Source organism: Falco rusticolus, chromosome 20 (assembly GCF_015220075.1).
Source record: "Falco rusticolus isolate bFalRus1 chromosome 20, bFalRus1.pri, whole genome shotgun sequence".
NCBI lineage: Eukaryota > Metazoa > Chordata > Aves > Falconiformes > Falconidae > Falco > Falco rusticolus.
Genome location: NC_051206.1, coordinates 1,051,568 through 1,069,403, shown reverse-complemented (window position 1 = coordinate 1,069,403; position 17,836 = coordinate 1,051,568). Strand labels below are relative to the sequence as shown.

General features: G+C 61.7%; 2 protein-coding genes across 3 annotated transcripts in view; both read right to left on the bottom strand.

Annotated features, from left to right (window-relative positions):
* Positions 1–77: 77 nt before the first annotated feature.
* On the bottom strand, positions 78–2,729 carry BOLA3 (bolA family member 3). The gene is made up of 4 exons (XM_037371611.1): positions 2,636–2,729; positions 1,395–1,518; positions 1,128–1,216; positions 78–186 (listed from the first exon to the last, which is right to left on the bottom strand). The coding sequence occupies exons 1-4, from the start codon at positions 2,672–2,674 to the stop codon at positions 121–123; spliced, it is 318 nt and encodes a 105-aa protein (XP_037227508.1). The 5' UTR covers positions 2,675–2,729; the 3' UTR covers positions 78–120.
* A 6,673-nt stretch (positions 2,730–9,402) lies between these two features.
* Positions 9,403–17,836, bottom strand: part of TET3 (tet methylcytosine dioxygenase 3) — a 28,317-nt gene continuing 19,883 nt past the window's right edge. For both annotated transcript variants that reach the window (XM_037371702.1, XM_037371701.1), the window contains exons 4-10: positions 15,810–15,903; positions 15,152–15,360; positions 14,868–15,018; positions 14,272–14,361; positions 14,014–14,151; positions 12,893–13,229; positions 9,403–12,514 (exon numbers count right to left, since the gene is read on the bottom strand). In XM_037371702.1, coding sequence (XP_037227599.1) covers positions 10,776–12,514; positions 12,893–13,229; positions 14,014–14,151; positions 14,272–14,361; positions 14,868–15,018; positions 15,152–15,360; positions 15,810–15,903 — 2,758 coding nt within the window. In that variant the 3' untranslated portion in view covers positions 9,403–10,775. The remainder of the gene's footprint in view (positions 12,515–12,892; positions 13,230–14,013; positions 14,152–14,271; positions 14,362–14,867; positions 15,019–15,151; positions 15,361–15,809; positions 15,904–17,836) is intronic.

The following is a 17,836-nucleotide window of genomic DNA, read 5'->3' as shown; positions in this document are numbered from 1 at the left end:
CTTCTTCTCCCCCTTGTGCAGACCCCACCTCCCCCAGCCCTGCACAGGTGCCTTAATTGAAAACGCAGCACTGGGGGGGGGAGGCAAGAGCATCTTTATTGCAGGGTCAGGACACGAGGGTCAAGGCTTGGGTGTGGAGGTGAAGATGCGCAGTCCGTGCATGCTCTTGATCTCCTCACTCAGTGCCTGCAACAGACAAGCACCGGCACGGAGGGGTTGGGGAGCCCTGCGCACCCCCTAAATGGCTGATTGAGCTACAGCTGCACTATTCAAATTCCCAGAGCACACACAAATTCCAGCGGGCACACACGCCACAGAAAGCTTGAGCTGCAGCTCAAAAGTGATGCAGCACCTTGTTCCAGCGCTCGGTGCGTGCACGCAGCGTGAGCCCGGGTTAGCCCTGCAGTGCCCGGTGGTGTTTATTTTTGGGGAGGAGAGGAAGGGCAGGCTGAGACACACCGTGCCCGCAGGCCATGGCAAAAGGCCCAGCTGGGAGTGCTGCACACCCACCCCCCCAAAGGAATGGCTGCGCTGTTGATTTTGGGGGGGAAGGGCAGGTTTGCTGTCAGCATGCACACACCCCCCCGATTCCCTCACAGCACTTGGTGGGTGTGCACGCAATCGTGCCCCGCAGCCTGGTGCCCTACTCTGAGCACTGTGCTAAGTGTAGCTCACTCGGGGGGGGGGGGGGGGGGCGGGGGGGAAAGCTACACTCTGTATCACCAGGAAGGACAGATGGACTGTGCTGTAAGAGAAGCATGTGCAGGCACAGCATTTATCCTCTGCGTGCAGCACCACAGCGCTGGCACCGAGCGTGCGCACACATGGCGCTACACGGGGAAGCAAGAGCTACACTACTCAGGCATCCGCACAGCGCTCCCTGCGTGTGCAGCACATCACTGAGCATGCCACAGTCGGGCACGGCACTTGTGATTCAGCGTGCACAACTACCAGAACTGGCGCTGTGCACGCACGGTCGGCGTGTAAAAGAGCGCAGCGCTGCCTGCAGTGTGCTCAGCAACACAGGCGGCACGCTCGGCTGTAAGCGCTGCGCGCACGCACAGCTCCAAGTGCCACACACACGCTGTGCCCGGGTGCAGTCGCCCCCCCCGCCAAGCCCCCCTCACCTGGTTCACCATCTGGTGCTGCTGCACCGTTCGCTTGTCCTTGAAGTCCTCGGACTCAATGTGGATTTCGTACATGGCACCGCAGCCACCTGCAACGGTAAAAGCGCAGCAAACGCTTCAGCGGGAGGTCCTTTGTGCCCCCATGCTCCTGATCCTTCTGGGGGTCCTACAGCAAGGGGGGGTGGGGACAGACACGACTCCTCCCTCACAAAGCGCAGGGACGGTTTGGGACAGGGGGGGGAACAAAATAAAGCGCTTTCTCCGTACCTGAGATATCCACGACTCTGATGGTGGACGCGCGGGGGAACTTCTCGCGCAGGACCTGGGTCACACGGGCCTCCCCGTCCGTCTGCGAGGTGAAGCCGCGCCGGGAGCCGCAGCGCAGGAGGAGCTGGGCGGGGGGGGGGGCAAAAAAAACACTAGGGGGACCCTGCAGGAGACCCCCCTTGTGCACATGGGCAGAGCACCAATATCACCAGCAGCAGGGCACCACTGGGAGATGGGGCCGGGGGGGGGGGAAGGGGCATACTGCCTTCACTGAGAGTGTACTGGGGCGGGGGGGGGCGGGGAAGGCTGCCTTCACCAGCACCAAGGAGGGGGTCACCGGAGGAGGGGGTGAGGGGAAAGCTGGCCTCACCAGCACTGCAGGTGGAGGGGGCTGCCTTAACCAGCACCAAGGGGGGGCTGCTTTCACTGGCACTGGGGGAGGGGCTGCCTTCACCGGGTGGGGGTGGTGTGTACTGGGGGAGGGGGGGGGTGTACCGAGGTGGGGGGGGAGGGACAGGCTGCCTTCACTGGGGAAGGGGCTTACCGGGGGGAGAGGCTGCCTTCACCGGGGGGCCGGTTGTACCCGCGGGGGGGGGGGGGGGGAAAGGTGGTAACCAGGGCAGGGAGGGGAGAAGGCTGATTTCACGGGGGGGGGGGGGGGGGGGGGGGGGGGTACCGGGAAGGGGCAGGGGAAGGCTGCTTTCACCGGGAGGGGGGTACGGGGAGGAGGGGAGGAAGGCTGCCTTCATCGGGGGTGGGGGGGTGGGGGGGGGTTTACCGGGAGGGGTCAGAGGAGGCTGCCTTCACCTTGGGGGGGGCGGGGGGGGTGGGGGTGGTGAGGGTACCGGGAGGAGCGCGGGGGAAGGCTGCCTTCACCGGGGCAGGCTGTACCGGGACGGGGGGAGAAGGCATCCTTCACCGGGGGGCGAGGTACCGTGAGGCGAGGGGGGAAGGCTGCTATCACCAGCCCCCGAGGGGGGGTGAGGGTCGCGGGACGGGGGCGGGGGGGGGGGCCGGCACTTACCGCGCGGGCGGGGGCAGCCCCCCCGCCGGGCACTCACCGCGCGGAGGCGCAGGCCGCACCTACCGTCACCGGGGGGGGGACGGGGACGGACGGACACACACAGAGGGAGACGCGGGAAGACGGACACCCCCCCCCAGCACTGGGGAGTGTCTCGGACAGCGGACAAAGGCCCCCACCCCTAACCCCGGCCGGGGGGGGGGGGGGAAAGGACACGCACCGGCCCGCGGCAGAGCAGCCCCGCTGCCACCGCCGCCATGCTGCGCGACGCGCGCGCCCGACCCGCTACGGGCAGCGGGGAGGGTCATCCGGCGCCCAGCCAATCGCCGCGCGTCTCGCTGCAAGGGGCGGGGCCGCTGCAGGGGGCGGGGCCGGGGCGGCACCAATTCTGCCGCAGCGACCCCTGCCGCTTCGGAGGATCCTGGCGGGAGCCGGGCACTGCAGTCACCGCCGGAGGGGGAGGGGGGGCTGACAGACCCTCAGTCAGGGCCCCATCCTGTTCCCGCCCCCCCATAAACGCCTCACCCTGCCCCCCTCCCCCTCCAAGGGCCCCATGCTGCCCCACCCCATAGACAAGCCCCCATCCTGCCCCCCCATCCCCCAGACAGGGCCCCATCCTGCCCCCCCATCCCCCGACAAACCCCCAACCTGCCCTCCCCCCCCCCCCCCAACAGACAGGGCCCCATCCTGTTCCCCCATCCCATACCCAGTGCACCATCCTGCCCCCCCATCCCATCCCCCCATCCCATCCCAGGGCCGCATCTCACCCCCCCAATAGACAGGGCCCCATCCTGCCCCCCCCTCTCGTCCCATACAGGGCCCCATCCTGCCCCACCCCCACAGACAGGGCCCCATCCTGCCCCCCCCAGCCCACAGACAGCACCCCTTCCCATCCCCCCATCCCATCCCAGGGCCCAATCCCACCCCCCCAACAGACAGGGCCCCATCCCCCACCCCCCAGGGCCCCATCCTGCCCCGCTTCCCCAGCAGGAAACAGAACGCGGGGGCTGCGTGTTGAGTGCAAAAAATAAATATAAAATTTATTAAAACACCCACAATATTTTAAAGATATCAGGAATAATACATTTCGCGACCCGGCCGGCCGCGCGTAACTTAGAATAAAATACAAATTAAAAAAAAAGAACAACAACAAAAACAAAACAAAACAAAAAAAACCCAACAACAAAACAAAACAAAAAAAAACCAAAACCAGGGAAGGGGGGTGGGTAGGGAGGGGGGAAGGATCCAAACTTGCAATTTTTAGGCATCCTAAAAAATAAATTTACCAAAACACTGGGGGGAAAGGGAAAAAGAAAAGGGTGTTAAGGGTGGGGGCGGGGAAATAAACAAACCACAAAGAAAGGGGAAAAAAAAGAAACAGGGAAAAATTATACAAAATAAAATTATCAGCATAAATTTACTGTCCTAGAAGTATCTACAGTTTAATACACATTAATCCTATTGCCTTGAGACATGGGAAAAAAATCTACCGGTCCTCGATCCGCCCCGGAAAAAAACTTCATTTCAAGTAACCACAGTCCCGAGCCGACCAAGAAATCTTCAAGTGTGAATTTTTCGGAGCCGCCAGGACACCCCGCGGTGTCCCCTTCCCTCCGCCTGCCGCCGTCCCACCTCCCCTCCTCAATGATCCCAAAAAAATAAAATCCCACCAAACCCAACAAAACCGCCAAAAAGAACCCCCCCGCCTCCGACCGAATTCCCAAATCTGAGAAGAAACGGCGCTTAAATTTTCAATTTTTCGAACACTTTTTTTTTTGGGGGGGGGGGGGGCAGGGCTGCAAAAACCCACCTGCCGTCCGTCCCCCCCCCCCCCAAAAAAAAAATCAAAATAAATTGCTCCTGGAAGAAAAATGAGGCTGCAATTCCGGCGGTTTGGTAATCCCTGAAGGATGCGGAAAAATGAGGAAAAAACCTGGGCAGAAAGGGATTAAAGGAGGAGGGGCGGGGGGAATTAAAATAAAAATTAAGGAAAAAACACCGCTGCGAAAGGATCCCTGATTTCGGAAAGATTCGCCCCGGTTTCGCTTGCCTTCGCTGCCGGGGCTTGGGGGGGTTGAGGTATTTGCCTTGGTTTGGGGGGTGCGGGGGGGCTGCTGCCCCAGCGCCAACGGGAAGCCAAAGGGGAAGAGAGTAGCACCAATAAACCCCAAAAAAATGAAAAAAAAAAAAAAAGGAAAAAAAAAAAGAGGGTAGGGCAAAAAAAAAGGGAAAAAGAACAAGAGACGGGCAGAAGCGGGATGCCCGGCTGAGCCCTCACCGTGGGGGGACACCGGTGATTTGGGGAGGGGAATGAGCCCAAGCGTGGTGCTGAGCGCCGGGGGGCGCAGTGCTGGGGCACGGTGCCAGGAGGGGTCCCGGTGATGGGGGTGTGGGGTGGGCACCGGCAGCGCACGGTGCAGGGGGGCTGAGGGGCGGCTGGGCACCGTGTGCCGCGCTCATGCTCCGGCACCGCGGTGAAGCACCGTGCCCAAGCGCCGTGGGGTGCGTGATGCCCGAGCGCCATGTCCGTGCGTGGCGGGCGAGCACTGTGCCCAAGTGCCACGGTCAAACCCCGTGTACGTGCATGGCGAGCAAGCACCGTGCCCAAGCGCCACAGCCAAGCACCGTGTCCACGCGTGGTGGGCGAGCACCGTGCCCGAGCACCACAGCTGAGCACGGTGCCCACGCACGGTGAGCAACCACCGTGCCTGAGCACCATGCCCAAGCGCCACGGCCGAACACCGTGTCCGTGTGTGGTGGGCGAGCACCGTGCCCAAACGCCATGGGGTGCGTGGTGCCCGAGTTCCACGACTGTACCAGGGCACCGCGCCTGAGCGCCACGTCCATGCATGGTGGGTGAGCACTGTGCCCAAGCACCACAGCTGAGCGTCGTGTCCGTGCGTGGTGGGCGAGCACCGTGCCTGAGCACCACCACCAAGCACCACAGCCAAGCACCGTGCCCGTGCGTGGTGGGCGAGCACCGTGCCCGAGCACCACAGCTGAGCACGGTGCCCACGCACGGTGAGCAACCACCGTGCCTGAGCACCGTGCCCAAGCGCCACGGCCGAACACCGTGTCCGTGTGTGGTGGGCGAGCACGTGCCCAAGCACCGTGCCCAAACGTCACAGCCAAGCACCGTGCCCGTGCATGGTGGGCAAGCACCGTGCCCAAGCACCACACCTGAGCACCACGCCCACGAATGGTGAGCAACCACCGCGCTGAGCAATGTGCCCAAGCGTCACGACCAAACACCGTGTCCACGCGTGCTGGGCGCGCACCGTGCCCGAGCGCCACATCTGGAGCATGCCCAAGCACCACGTCCATGCGCCATGCCCTTGCACCGTGCCCTTGCACCGTGCCCAAGCACCCTCCCCGTGCCCATGCATCCTGTTCAAGCACCGTGTCTGTGCACCACAGCTGTGCACCATCCCCGAGCACCGCAGCTGTGCACCGTGGCTGCGCACCATGCCCCAAGCACCGTGTCTAAGCACCACAGTCATGCACGGTGCCAGAGCACCGTATCCACATACCATGCCCTTGCACCGTGCACGTGCACCGTGCATACACAACACCCCCACAGGCCGGGCCGCGCACCCTGCCCGAGCACTGCACCCATGCACCGTGTCCCAGCACCATGTCCGAGCCCCATGGTCACACACCCTGGCTGAGCACCATGTCCAAGCGCCGCGGCTGAGCACCATGTTCACACACCCTGGCTGAGCACCATGTCCACACACTGTGTCCAAGCACCACGGCTGAGCCCCATGTTCACGTATCGTGGCCGAGCACCGTGTCCGTGCACCATTGCCCATGGTGCCTGGCCGAGCACCGTGCCTGAGCACCGCGTTCACACATGTCTGAGCACCGCAGCTGAGCACCATACTCAAGCACCACGTTCACACACCGCGTGGCCAAGCACCGTGCCTGAGCACCTTGTACATGCACCACGTCCAAGCACCACATCCGAGCACCATGCCTGAGCACCGTGTCCATGCACCACATCCAAGCACAGCGGTCAAGTACTGTGGCCAAGCACCATGTTTACACACCACATCCGAGCACCACGTCCACGATGCGTGGCCGAGCACTGTGCCAAAGCACCATGTCCACACACCATGTCCAAGCACCACAGCAGACCACTGTGCCCGAGCCCCATGTCCACGATGCGTGGCTGAGCACCGTGCCCGAGCACCATGTCCACGCACCGTGGCCAAGCACCATGATCGAGCACCTGTGGCCAAGCACCATGCTCACACACCCTGGCCAAGCACCACGTCCACGCACCACATCCAAGCACCACATCCACGATGCGTGGCCGAGCACCGTGCCTGAGCACCATGTCCACAAACCATGTCTGAGCACCATATCCACACATCGTGGCTGAGCACCGTGCCCAAGCACCATGTCCACGCATCATGGCCAAGCACCATGCCTGAGCACCACGTCCATGATGCGTGGCCAAGCACCGTGTCCATGTACCCTGTCTCAGCACCGTGCCCAAGCACCATGTCCACGCATCATGGCCAAGCACCGTGCCCAAGCACCATGTCCACGATGTGTGGCTGAGCACCATGACCCCACATGATGTCCAAGCACTGTGCCCAAGCACCATGTCCACGCATCATGGCCAAGCACCGTGTCCATGATGCGTGGCTGAGCACCATGACCCCACGTGATGTCCGAGCACCGTGCCCAAGCACCATGTCCACGCATCATGGCCAAGCACCATGCCCGAGCACCGTGTCCATGATGCGTGGCCAAGCACCGTGCCCGAGCACCGTGTCCACGCGCATCCAAGCACCACATCCACGACGTGTGGCCAAGCACCGCAGCTGAGCACCTCGTCCAAGCCCCACACCCACGCACGGCTCTCCTGCCAGCACCCTGGCCCCGCACCGACGGGGAAAAAGCTCCACCGCGAGCCTGGTCGGCGGGTCCCCTCCGACGCAGCACCACTTTCAGTTTGCATAAACCCAACCAGCTCCCGGCACGCTTCGAGCTGTCGCTCCGGAAAAGTAAACTTCCTTCTCAACGACATTGCTTTTAGATTCTTTTTTTTTTTTTTTTTTTTTTTTTTCTTGGTTCCCTAGTTTCGTATATACATTAGTAGCACCTCAGCGAGATGGAATCAGGCAGAAGCGTGATACAGTTTGTTAAAACACCATAGCACCGTTTTTATTAGAAGATTTCATTTAATAAAAATATGCCTTATAGAGCCCACAAAGCATACTCCAGTATTAAAAGGAAAAATCAGCAATTGAGGCACCTCAGGGATTCTGGTTTCCTTCTCGTTCCCATGCCTCATCCCGAGAGCATCGAGACTTGGGGGGGGACACGACCCCCCACGAAATGCATCCCCCGTTTCCCGCCCGAGGCAAAGCATCGCGGCTGGAAAAACCGAAGTGGGGTGGTGGGAGCCCGTCGGGGCTCCCCGCGCCGAGCTCTCCCCTGGGTTTCTACCGCGGGCGTTGATCTAGCACCATTGTGGCCGCGACCTGCTGCAAAATTAGGTCCCCATCCCACCCCGAAGCAATTAAAAACATGCCCCCCCCCCCCTCCTCCCCCAGCGAATCCCCCTTAACGCCACAACCCCTTTGGCTTTGGCGTGAGTGGGACAAGCGCGGCCGCCGGGTCGGGTAAAGGAAAAGATTTTGCTTGAAAAACAGCCTCTCAGCAGCAAGGGGTAAAGAGCTGTGCATAGATTTCGAGTTTTCGTAGAAGAAGTCTGAAGCGTGCTAATTTTTAATGACTGAGATTTGAGGTAGGTTAGACATTATGTAGTGTAAAAACGTGAGACTGCAGCAGTTCTCGCTCCCCGACCCGCGGCGCCGGCATCTCCCCGCTTACCCGGGTCGAACCTGCCAGAGCCAACGCCGCGCCGGACCAAACCCCCTCCCTGCACCAAAAAAAAACCCCTCCGAGGAAGCAGGACTTAGACAGGTTACACGGACCCTCGCCTTCTCCGAACGCACCCCTTTACCCTCCCGACTCTACACCCACCCAGGCGAAGCTCACAAGGCACCCCCTGCCACGACAGTCAGACGAGACCCCGGGCGACGCAAACCGGGGCCGGCACCCGAATCCGGCCCCGCCGAACGCTGCCCACGGGGATCAACCGGGTCCCCTCGTCACCCTCGGAACCACAGCGACACGGTGGGGATCAACCGGGTCCCCTCGTCGCCCTCGGAACCACAGCGACACGGCGGGTCCCCGCGCTGCCACCGGCATCACCCGCGAGCATCCCTAAAATCTGACTTGCCATCGACTCTTACAATCCTGATATGCTATTGGGTATTTATAAGAAAAGCGGTAATAGCTCGTTGAGTTTCCTTGTCAAATATAAGCGACTTTACAGATTACGGTTAAAAAAGGAAAAAAAAAAAAAAATTAATTATGAAGGACGGACAAAGCATGTTAAATATTCTGCCAGTATTTACAGTTCTCCCACAATAATCTTGTTTAAAACATACTGCTTTCAAGTTGTTGGGGGGGGAGGGGGTTAAGGGAAGAAGGGAGTTGTTTTTTAAGTTTCGTTTTTGTTTTTAAATCTAGGTGAAAGTGCTTTTAAAAAAATTCTTTCCCTATTTACAGGGTTTAAAATCAGACCACGTAAATGTTCAGGCTGTTTTTACCGAGATCCTGCTGATCCGTGCCAGTGCGCGGGGAAGGGGGGTGACAGTAAACACAAGGTGATTTCTGCACGGTGACGGCGTCGCCTCTGCCTCGCTGGCTCTCCAAAAGGCACCTCAAAGTGCAAAAGCAACGACGCCGGGGACGCCAGCACCCAGATTTGGGGACGCCAGCACCAGGATTCGGCCACGCCGCCCTCCCAGTGAGCCGCGGGGGAGCTCGCCCGCCCGTCCCTCCCGGCACGGCTTCGGCATCGGTGACGGGCGGAAAGTCTCGACTGAGATTGTTCGAAAAGCACCATGCGGTTGTCGTTGTCGTTGGGTTATTTGTTGGGGGTTTTTGTGGTTTGTTTTTTTTTGTGTGTGTGTGTGTGGTGGTTGGTTTTGTGGGTTTTTTTTGCGGGAAGAACGGCGATCCGTAGGAAGGAGGGATGGCACCCGGGGAGAGAAAAAGCACCGAGCCTCGGCGGCACGTGCCGCCACGCCAGCTCGCCGGCACCGGCAGGGAAGGCGGACCGGTGGGGGTGTTGGCCAGCCAAGTCTTGGGATTCGCTCTTCCCAGAGCCGATTGCACGGAGAAAGTCCCCCGGAGACGGAAAGCACCAGACTTTAGCAACAGTGATGTACAGAGAGCAACACTAGCTATTCACAGTTTGGGTGGTTGTGTTTTTTTTCCTGTTTTTGTGGTTTGTTTTTTTTTTTGATTTCTGTTTTTGTCCTGTCGGCTCCTCTTTAGAGATGCCACCGCTGCCGCCACCGCTCTTCCCGGGGCCGTCGGCAAAGGAGCCCCCCCAAGTCTGAGCCTGAGCACAGCACCCCGGCAGCGGCAGTCCCCAGCCCGGACATGTCCTGAGGTCTCCGGCGCCGGGAAAGACGCCGGCTCGCTTCGTCCCGGCAGAGCCAATCCCACAGGCGGCAAGGAGCTGAGTGAAGACGCGCCATCCCGGGACGTCCCGCGAGCAAGCGGGTCTCCCATCGCTGTAAGAAAGGACTCCTCAAGTTGCAAAATAGGTATTTTTAGGTCCTTGGAAAAAAAAGAATCGGATGTTCCGCGTGTCCGGCTGACGGTAAAGCACACGGTCCCGCCAGTCCCCACGCATCGGAGCCGGAGGGAGTCACCTCTTGCCTCTAAGCTGGTTTGGTGTTTGGATTGGTTTTTATTTGCGTTTAGGAGTTTTTGTTGGTTTTTTTATTTATTTTTTTCGATGTTGGTTTCTTTTTCGAAGATCGGCTTCGTCGTTGTCGTCAAGAGTAAAAAATAAAATAAAATCCAATAAATAGGCATTTTTAAGTGGAATTAAAAACCTCTCCTTTGCGAAAGGATGCTATAAACTTCTCCATCCGTTCACGCGGCGCACGAGGCTAGATTAAAAAAACACGGAGATATAAATATGAGATTACCGAAAAGCATCAAACAGCATCGTTCCTATGGGATTTTTATCGAGTTTTTCTTTTTTTGCCAACTCCTCGCCAAGCGCAGCCCTCCAACGGCGTGCGCCCGCACCAGCTCCGCTGTTTCCGAGCGTGCGTGTTGGGTTCGCTTTCTGCGGCTTGGGTTTGTTGTTGTGTTTTGCTTCGGTTTTGTCTTTTTTTTTGTTGGGTTTTTTTTGTTTGTTGTTTGTGTTTTTTCTTCTCCCCACCATGCCCGAGGAGAAAGCACCACGAAGCAACGCCGGGCTCCGGCGCTGCCGAGGGTTGAGGTAAGATGGGGCTGCGGCGGTTGCGTCCGTCTCAGATCCAGCGGCTATACGGGCCCGTCACCTTGGTGTAGGCGTAGGAGGACACAGTGATGGCAGAGTTGGTGGGGATGGCCACTGCTTGCCGCGTGGGGACCGAGTCCCTCCTCTCCTTGCTGGGCGCCTCGTTGGCCAACGCGCCGCCCCACTTGCGTTTCTTGGTGAAGGCTTTGGCGTCCGGCGGGAGACCCAGGCGTGCCGCCTCCTCCTGCCGGGCTCGAGCCCGCTCCGCCAGCTGCTTCATCTTGGCCTCCCACAGCGCCAGGCCGTGGTTGGGCTGGTTCAAGTTCTTGTGTTGGTAGAAGACCAGGGAGATGCGGGTGGGGTGGCAGCGGTTGGGTTTCTTCAGCGGGGTGGTGGCGTGGAGCTCGCGGCGGGCGCACTCGATGAGGATGGAGCCGTGGGCAGGCGCCACGGCCACCCCGCCGATGTTCTCGTCCAAGAAGTTGTGCTCGCTGTCCGACCACTCTTCCTCCTCTTCCTCCTCCTCCTCCTCTTCCTCCTCCTCCTCCTCCTTCACCACCTTCTCCGGCAGATCCTCCTCCAGGCCGAAGGGGTCCCATGGCTTCTCCCGGTGGGGACCCGCCGCCCCCTTCTCACCCACCACCGCCTCCCACGGCTTCCCTGGCAGCCCCAGGCTGGGCGCCGGCGTCCTCCGCTCCTCCGCCTTCACCGAGCCCCACGGCTCCTCGGGGAAGCTGGGCAGCCCCGGCAGGGCCGAGCTGAAACCCAGCGGCCCCAGCAGGCTCGAGGTGCCCGTGCCAGCCAGCGCCGCCTCCCCCAGCTTGCAGGGGCTCCACGGTTTCGGCAGCAAGCCTGAGCCACGTGCCGCTGCCGCCGCCTCTCCCACCAGGAGGTTGGGCCACTGCTTCTCCGGCGGTGGCAAGCGCACGGCAGCATCGAAGGCGCTCGGCTTCTCCCGCCCGCCCGAACCCGGCACCAGGGCACTCCACGAGCCCTCCACCGTGCTAGTCCTCTCGGGGGAAGACGTGCCCCGGGACACTTTGAAGGGGCTCCACCGCTGCTCCGGTGCCCCGCTGCGCGCCGGGATGGCCGGCAGGGCTAAGCCGGTGCTGGGCATGGCCGCCACGCTGGGAAGGGGCTCGATGGGGGGCGGAGGGTCCGGAGGCTCCTGCTTGATGGGCCGGCTGCCGAAACAGTTCTGTGCAAACGGGGATGCCTCCTCCGAGCCCGAGCTAGTCCTGTGCGCCCCGGCTGCCGCCGCCACCGCTGCTTTCTGCTGGCTGGCGTAGCGGTTAGCCCGCTCGTAGGTGCGCTGGTGATGGTTTTTGCTCCGGACGCTGTGAGGGATGGGCTCGGGGAAATCGGCATTCCCATAGGTGTGGCTGAGGTTCTCCTGCAACGCCGGGACGTCGGGCTTCTTCTCGTAGCCGTTGCTCACCCAGCTGCTCCCGCTCCTTTCGGGCGCCCCGTAATTCAGAAACTGCGAGGGGAACATGTGGTTGCTGGAAAAGCCATAATACCCGAAGGAGGGAAGCGCGAACTTGGAGTGAAACCCGTTCACGGAAGGCAGATTGGGCTGTGCATAGTAGGAATGGTAAGAGTAAACACTGTTCATGCTGTACGGGTCGGAGGGCCGGCAGCTGCCCAGCACGGAGTAGCTCTCCACCACCGCGTTGCCGTTGTACTTGAAGGCGTTGTAATGGCTCTGTGGCTCCACCTTGATGGAAGGTTTCAGCGGCTGCGGGGGCAGCCCGCTTTTCAACGCCATACCTGCGGGCACAGCACACACACAGCCCCCGTGACCCGCCGGCCGAGGAAGCTGCCGGTGGGGATCGAGGACCCCAAAGACTCAGCCGGACTCGAAAATCCCACGGTGACGGGCTCGCCAGCCGAGCGCAGAGGTCAGCATCGCCCGGCACCGCCCGGCACGCTGGCACCGATCCGCACCCACGCTCCGGGCTGCAGCAAGAGCTCCCCACCGCACCGTGGTACGGGGAAAAACCCGGGCGCCGCAGAAATGCCATCCTGCACGCCGACACGCCAAGCAACAACACCGCCAGCCCAAGAAAGCCCCCAACCGCAGCCCCGGCCCCTCGCGCGCTTTCCGGATGGCTCGGGGCAGCGGGACCTCAGTTCTGCCCCCGTTACCTGCATTTTGCTGGAGCGCGGGGAGCTCGAGCGCTTCCTGCTTGATCTTCTCTGGCGTCATCAGCTTCTCTTTCTGCAGCTTCTTCTTCTCCGCGGCGGCTTTCTTCGCCTCCAGCTGCCTCTGCCGGCAGGACTTGGCGGGCTCGGGCAGCTTGCGGACCTCCCGGGGGAAGGACGTGAGCACCTGGATGGCACCGCTGCCCACCTTGGCATTTTGGTTCTCCTCGCTGCCAAACTCATCCGTGCTGGACATCTTGTAGAGGGGGAGGACGTGCAGTTGCTCATCTTCAGGGATTTTCCCCACCACGCGATTGTCTTCCTTTGTCAGCGTACAGACCTGAGGGAGCGCGGGGTGCATCAGCGGGATGCTGAGGGATGCAGGATGGGGGCCAAACCTCCTCCTTATTCCCCCTACCAATGTGAAGTCACATCAGCCTGGCACCCCCCCCGCCCCCACTGGTCCCCAGCCAGCATTTGGAAACCTCCCGCCGCGTTGGGATCGGACAAAAGCAAACACGTGGTCCCCGTTAACACCGTGCTTCAGTCTAGCTGGGGTGGCGGCTTCAGCACCCTACAGACCTGAACGGGTTCATTTGAGATGTGCAAACACCGAGGACCGGCCACCGGAGTCATGCAGGACAGCAGGGACCGAGTGGCTCAAAAAGGAGCACCCCAAAGCGGAAGGGGAGCACCCCAAAGCGGAGGGGGAGCATCCCAAAGCGGAGGGGGAGCACCCCAAAGCGGAGGGGGAGCATCCCAAAGCGGAGGGGGAGCACCCCAAAGCGGAGGGGGAGCACCCCAAAATGGAGGGGGAGCACCCCAAAGCGGAGGGGGAGCACCCCAAAGCGGAGGGGGAGCATCCCAAAGCGGAGGGGGAGCACCCCAAAGCGGAGGGGGAGCATCCCAAAGCGGAGGGGGAGCATCCCAAAACGGAGGGGGAGCATCCCAAAACAGAAGGGGAGCATCCCAAAACGGAGGGGGAGCATCCCAAAGCGGAGGGGGAGCATCCCAAAACGGAGGGGGAGCATCCCAAAACGGAGGGGGAGCATCCCAAAGCGGAGGGGGAGCATCCCAAAACAGAGGGGGAGCATCCCGAAAAGCCCCGCCGGCCGCCTGCTTACCACCGTGCAGCCGTTGTAGAGGTTATGCTGATCTTTGTGAGCGTGAGCGCAGAAGTCCATGCACGCCGTCACTCCGGAGAACGGCCTCCCCTCCTTCAAGCCCAGCCGGCAGTCTATCGCTACGTCCTCGTTGGTAACCTGGCAGGAGGAGGAGAGGGCTCCGGTTATCCAAGACCACCTCCGTCCCACCACCCCGCAGCGGTTCCTGCCTGCCGCCAGGCTGACGCGTCCCAAAGGGGACGAGCGGGTGGCCGGTACCTGGTTCTGGTAGGCTTGCGGCGCCAGCCTCTTGTAAAGCGGAGCAACCTCGGTGGCCAAGTCCTGAAAGCTTTTCCGGAGCAGTTCTTCCTGCGGTACGGAAAAGAGCACGATGTCACCCAGGGGTCTGAGTGGCAGGGATGGAACTGGGGGCAAAGCCCCGCACACCACGCAGCGTCCGACCCTTCCCATGACATGTGCCATGGCAGAATTCCTGGGGAGGTTTTGGCTGTCCAACCTCCGGCCTCGGCGTGTGTTGTGCTTTCCCTTGCTCGACCCATGAGCTCTCTGGCATCTTCCCCGGGGTTTCCAGAGAGACCCTACTCCTGCCACCCCGTGATGGCACTTGCTGTCACACCCAAACTCCTGGCTCTGTGACACAAAGCCGAGCCTGCCCTCTGGTTTCACCAGGTTGGTTTTCTTTTCTCCGTCTCCCTAATTCATCGAAATGGTTATTTTTGATGAATTAGGGAGACAGGGAAAAGAAAGAAATCCTATTTTCAGGCTTCCCCCTTGCAAAACTTGGAGCTGGGGGTAAAAGGAGGTGCGAAGCCCCAGCCCTGCCCGTGCTGCCCCGCTCCGCCAGCATCACCCACCTCTTTGGGATTGTCTCCCACCAGCCTGAACTTGCGGGGAGTTTTGCTCCGGGCGTATTTGCAGCCATTAAAATACATGCTCCAAGAGCAGCCGAAGGAGAAGGAAGCGCCGCAGGTGTTGGGGTCCTTGCCTTGGCACGCGCAGGTCCGGCTGCGGGATGGACACCGCGGAGGAACGTCAGCTGCTGGCGCCGTGATGGCAGCTCTGCAAATGGGGGCTGGGGGGACACACCCCCGCATCCCCTTCCCACCCCGTTTCTCCAAACCAGACCGGTGTGACTTACTCGTCGTTCAAGCCGCAGCGGCGGCTGGTGGGGTTGCCGTACTTGGTGAGGGTGTCGGTGAGCTCCTGGTAGAGCGTGTCGCCCAGCGTGCGGGGGATGCCCTCCCAGGCCAGGATCAGGATGATGATGACAGCGTTCTGGCAGTGGTGGCCGGCCCGGTGCCGCACCAGGCACAGCAGCTTCTCCTCTTGGTTGTGTCTCCGGATCACCTGGCAAACAGAGGGAGCAGGTCAAATATTTCAATGGCAAACACATCCTGGGATGGGGAGGACTCTAAAAGCGGGTCCTGGCTGCCTTCTGCAGCATCCCATGGGGAGCTGGGGGGGCTCCCACGGTTGCATTCACCCCCATGGGTTTGGGGTGTCGGGGGGGACACACGTGCCCGGCCCGGGACGTGCCATGCGGCAGGTGACGAGGGTGGGAAGCCCCGGGGACTTTCCCCAGGGGCGGCCAGCACTCTCGCTTCCTCGTCAGCCGCCGATCGAGCATCCTTCCCCTGATCGAGCATCCTTCCCCTGATCGAGCATCCTTCCCCTGATCGAGCATCCTTCCCCTGCGCGCTGCCGCCACCGCCACGGGCGCCCTCCTCGTCCCCAGGCAGGGAGGGGACGGGCAGGTGACTCCAGGGGGGGAGGAGAGCCGGGGCGCAGGCACTCACCCACTTGGCGATGGGGCAGCCCCGGGAGCTCTTCCCCTCCTTCCCCGTGTAGATGACCTTCTCGATGCGGATGGCCTTGCCCTTCTCGCCGTACCTGTGGGGGATGGGCATCAGCCCTGCTCGCCCCCCCCCCCCTCCACTCACAAGTCCCCCACTCATCCTCACGGCCCCCACACACCCTCACGGGACCCCTCATGAGCCCCCACTCACCCTCACAGGCTCCCACTTGTCCTCATAGGACCCTTCAGGAGCCCCCACCCACCCTCACGGGCCCCCACTCGACCTCACGGGACCCCTCATGAACCTCCACTCACCCTCACGAGCCCCCACTCCCCTTCATGGGATCCCACCTGCCCTCACAGGACCCCTCAGGAGCCCTCATTTACCCTCCTGAGCCCTCACTCATCCTCAGGAGCCCCCACGTGCCCTCATGGGACCCTACCCACCTCACAGGACCCCTCATGATCCCCCACCCACCCTCACGGGCCCCCACTGGCCCTCATAGGACCCGTCATGAGCCCCCACTTGCCCTCAGGAGCCCCCACTCGCCCTCACGGGACCCCTCAGAGGCCCCCACTCACTCTCACAGGACCCATCTCACCCTCACGACCCCCACCTACCCTCACAGGCCCCCACTTGCCCTCATGGGCCCTCACTCGCCCTCATGGGCCCTCACTCGCCCTCACGGGCCCCCACTCGCCCTCACGGGACCCCTCATGAAGCTCCACTTGCCTTCAGGAGCCCACACTCACCCTCATGGGATCCCACCTGCCCTCACAGGACCCCACCTGCCCTCACAGGACCCCTCAGGAGACCCCACTCACCCCCACAGGACCCAACTCACCCTCACAGGATACCTCATGAACCTCCACTCACCCTCAGGAGCCCCTATCTACCCTCATGGGCCCCCACTTGCCCTCATAAGACCTCTCATGAGCCTCCACTTGCCCTCATGAGCCCCACTTGCCCTCACGGGATCCCACTCACCCTCACAGACCCCTCATGGGTCCCCCCCTCGCCCTCATGAGCCACCACGCACCATCACAGGACTCCTCATGAGCCCCCGCTTGCCCTCAGGAGCTCCCACCCACCTTCATGGGCCCCCACTCACCCTCACAGAACCCCTCATGAGCCCCCACTTGCCCTCACAGGACCCCACTCACCCTCACAGGACCCATCATGAGCCCCTACTCATGCTCGTGGGACCCCATCCACCCTTACAGGACCCCTGATGAACCTCCACTCGCCCTCATGAGCCCCCACTCACCTTTATGGGATCCCACCCGCCCTCATGGGACCCCTCAGGAGCACCCATTCACCCTTATGAGCCCCCACTCGCCCTCACGGGAGACGACCCACCTTGCATGAACCCCACCCACCCTCGTGGGAGCCCTCATGAGCCCCCACTCGCCCTCACAGGACACCACTTGCCTTCACAAGCTCTCACTTGCCCTCATGGGGCCCCACTCGCCCTCGTAGGATCCCTCACAGACCCCCACCCACCCTTACAGGACCACTCACAAGCCCCAGTTCTTCATGGGCTCTCACTCACCCTCACAGAACCCAACTCATCCTCATGGGACCCTACTCACCCTTAAAGACCCCTCACGGGCCCCCACTCACTCTCATGAGCCCCCACTAGCCCCCACAGGCCCCTGTTTGCCCCCACGAGCCCCCATTCACCTTTACAAGCCCCCACTTGCCTTCATAGACATCACTCGCCCTCATGGGGCTCCTCATGAGTCCTTGCTCCCCCTCACAGCACCCACTCGCCTTCACGGGACACTACCTGCCCTCATGATGCCCCCACTCACCCTCACAGGACCCCATTCACCCTCAAGGGGCCCCACTCACCTTCACAGGACCCCACTTGCCCTCACAAGACCCCGCTCATCCTCAAGGGACCCCTCATGGGCCCCCATTCACCCTCACAGGACCCCACTCACCTCGTGAGCCCCCAGGGGCCCCAACTTGCCCTCACGGGCCCCCACTTGCTGTCACAGGACCCTACACACACTCATGGCCCC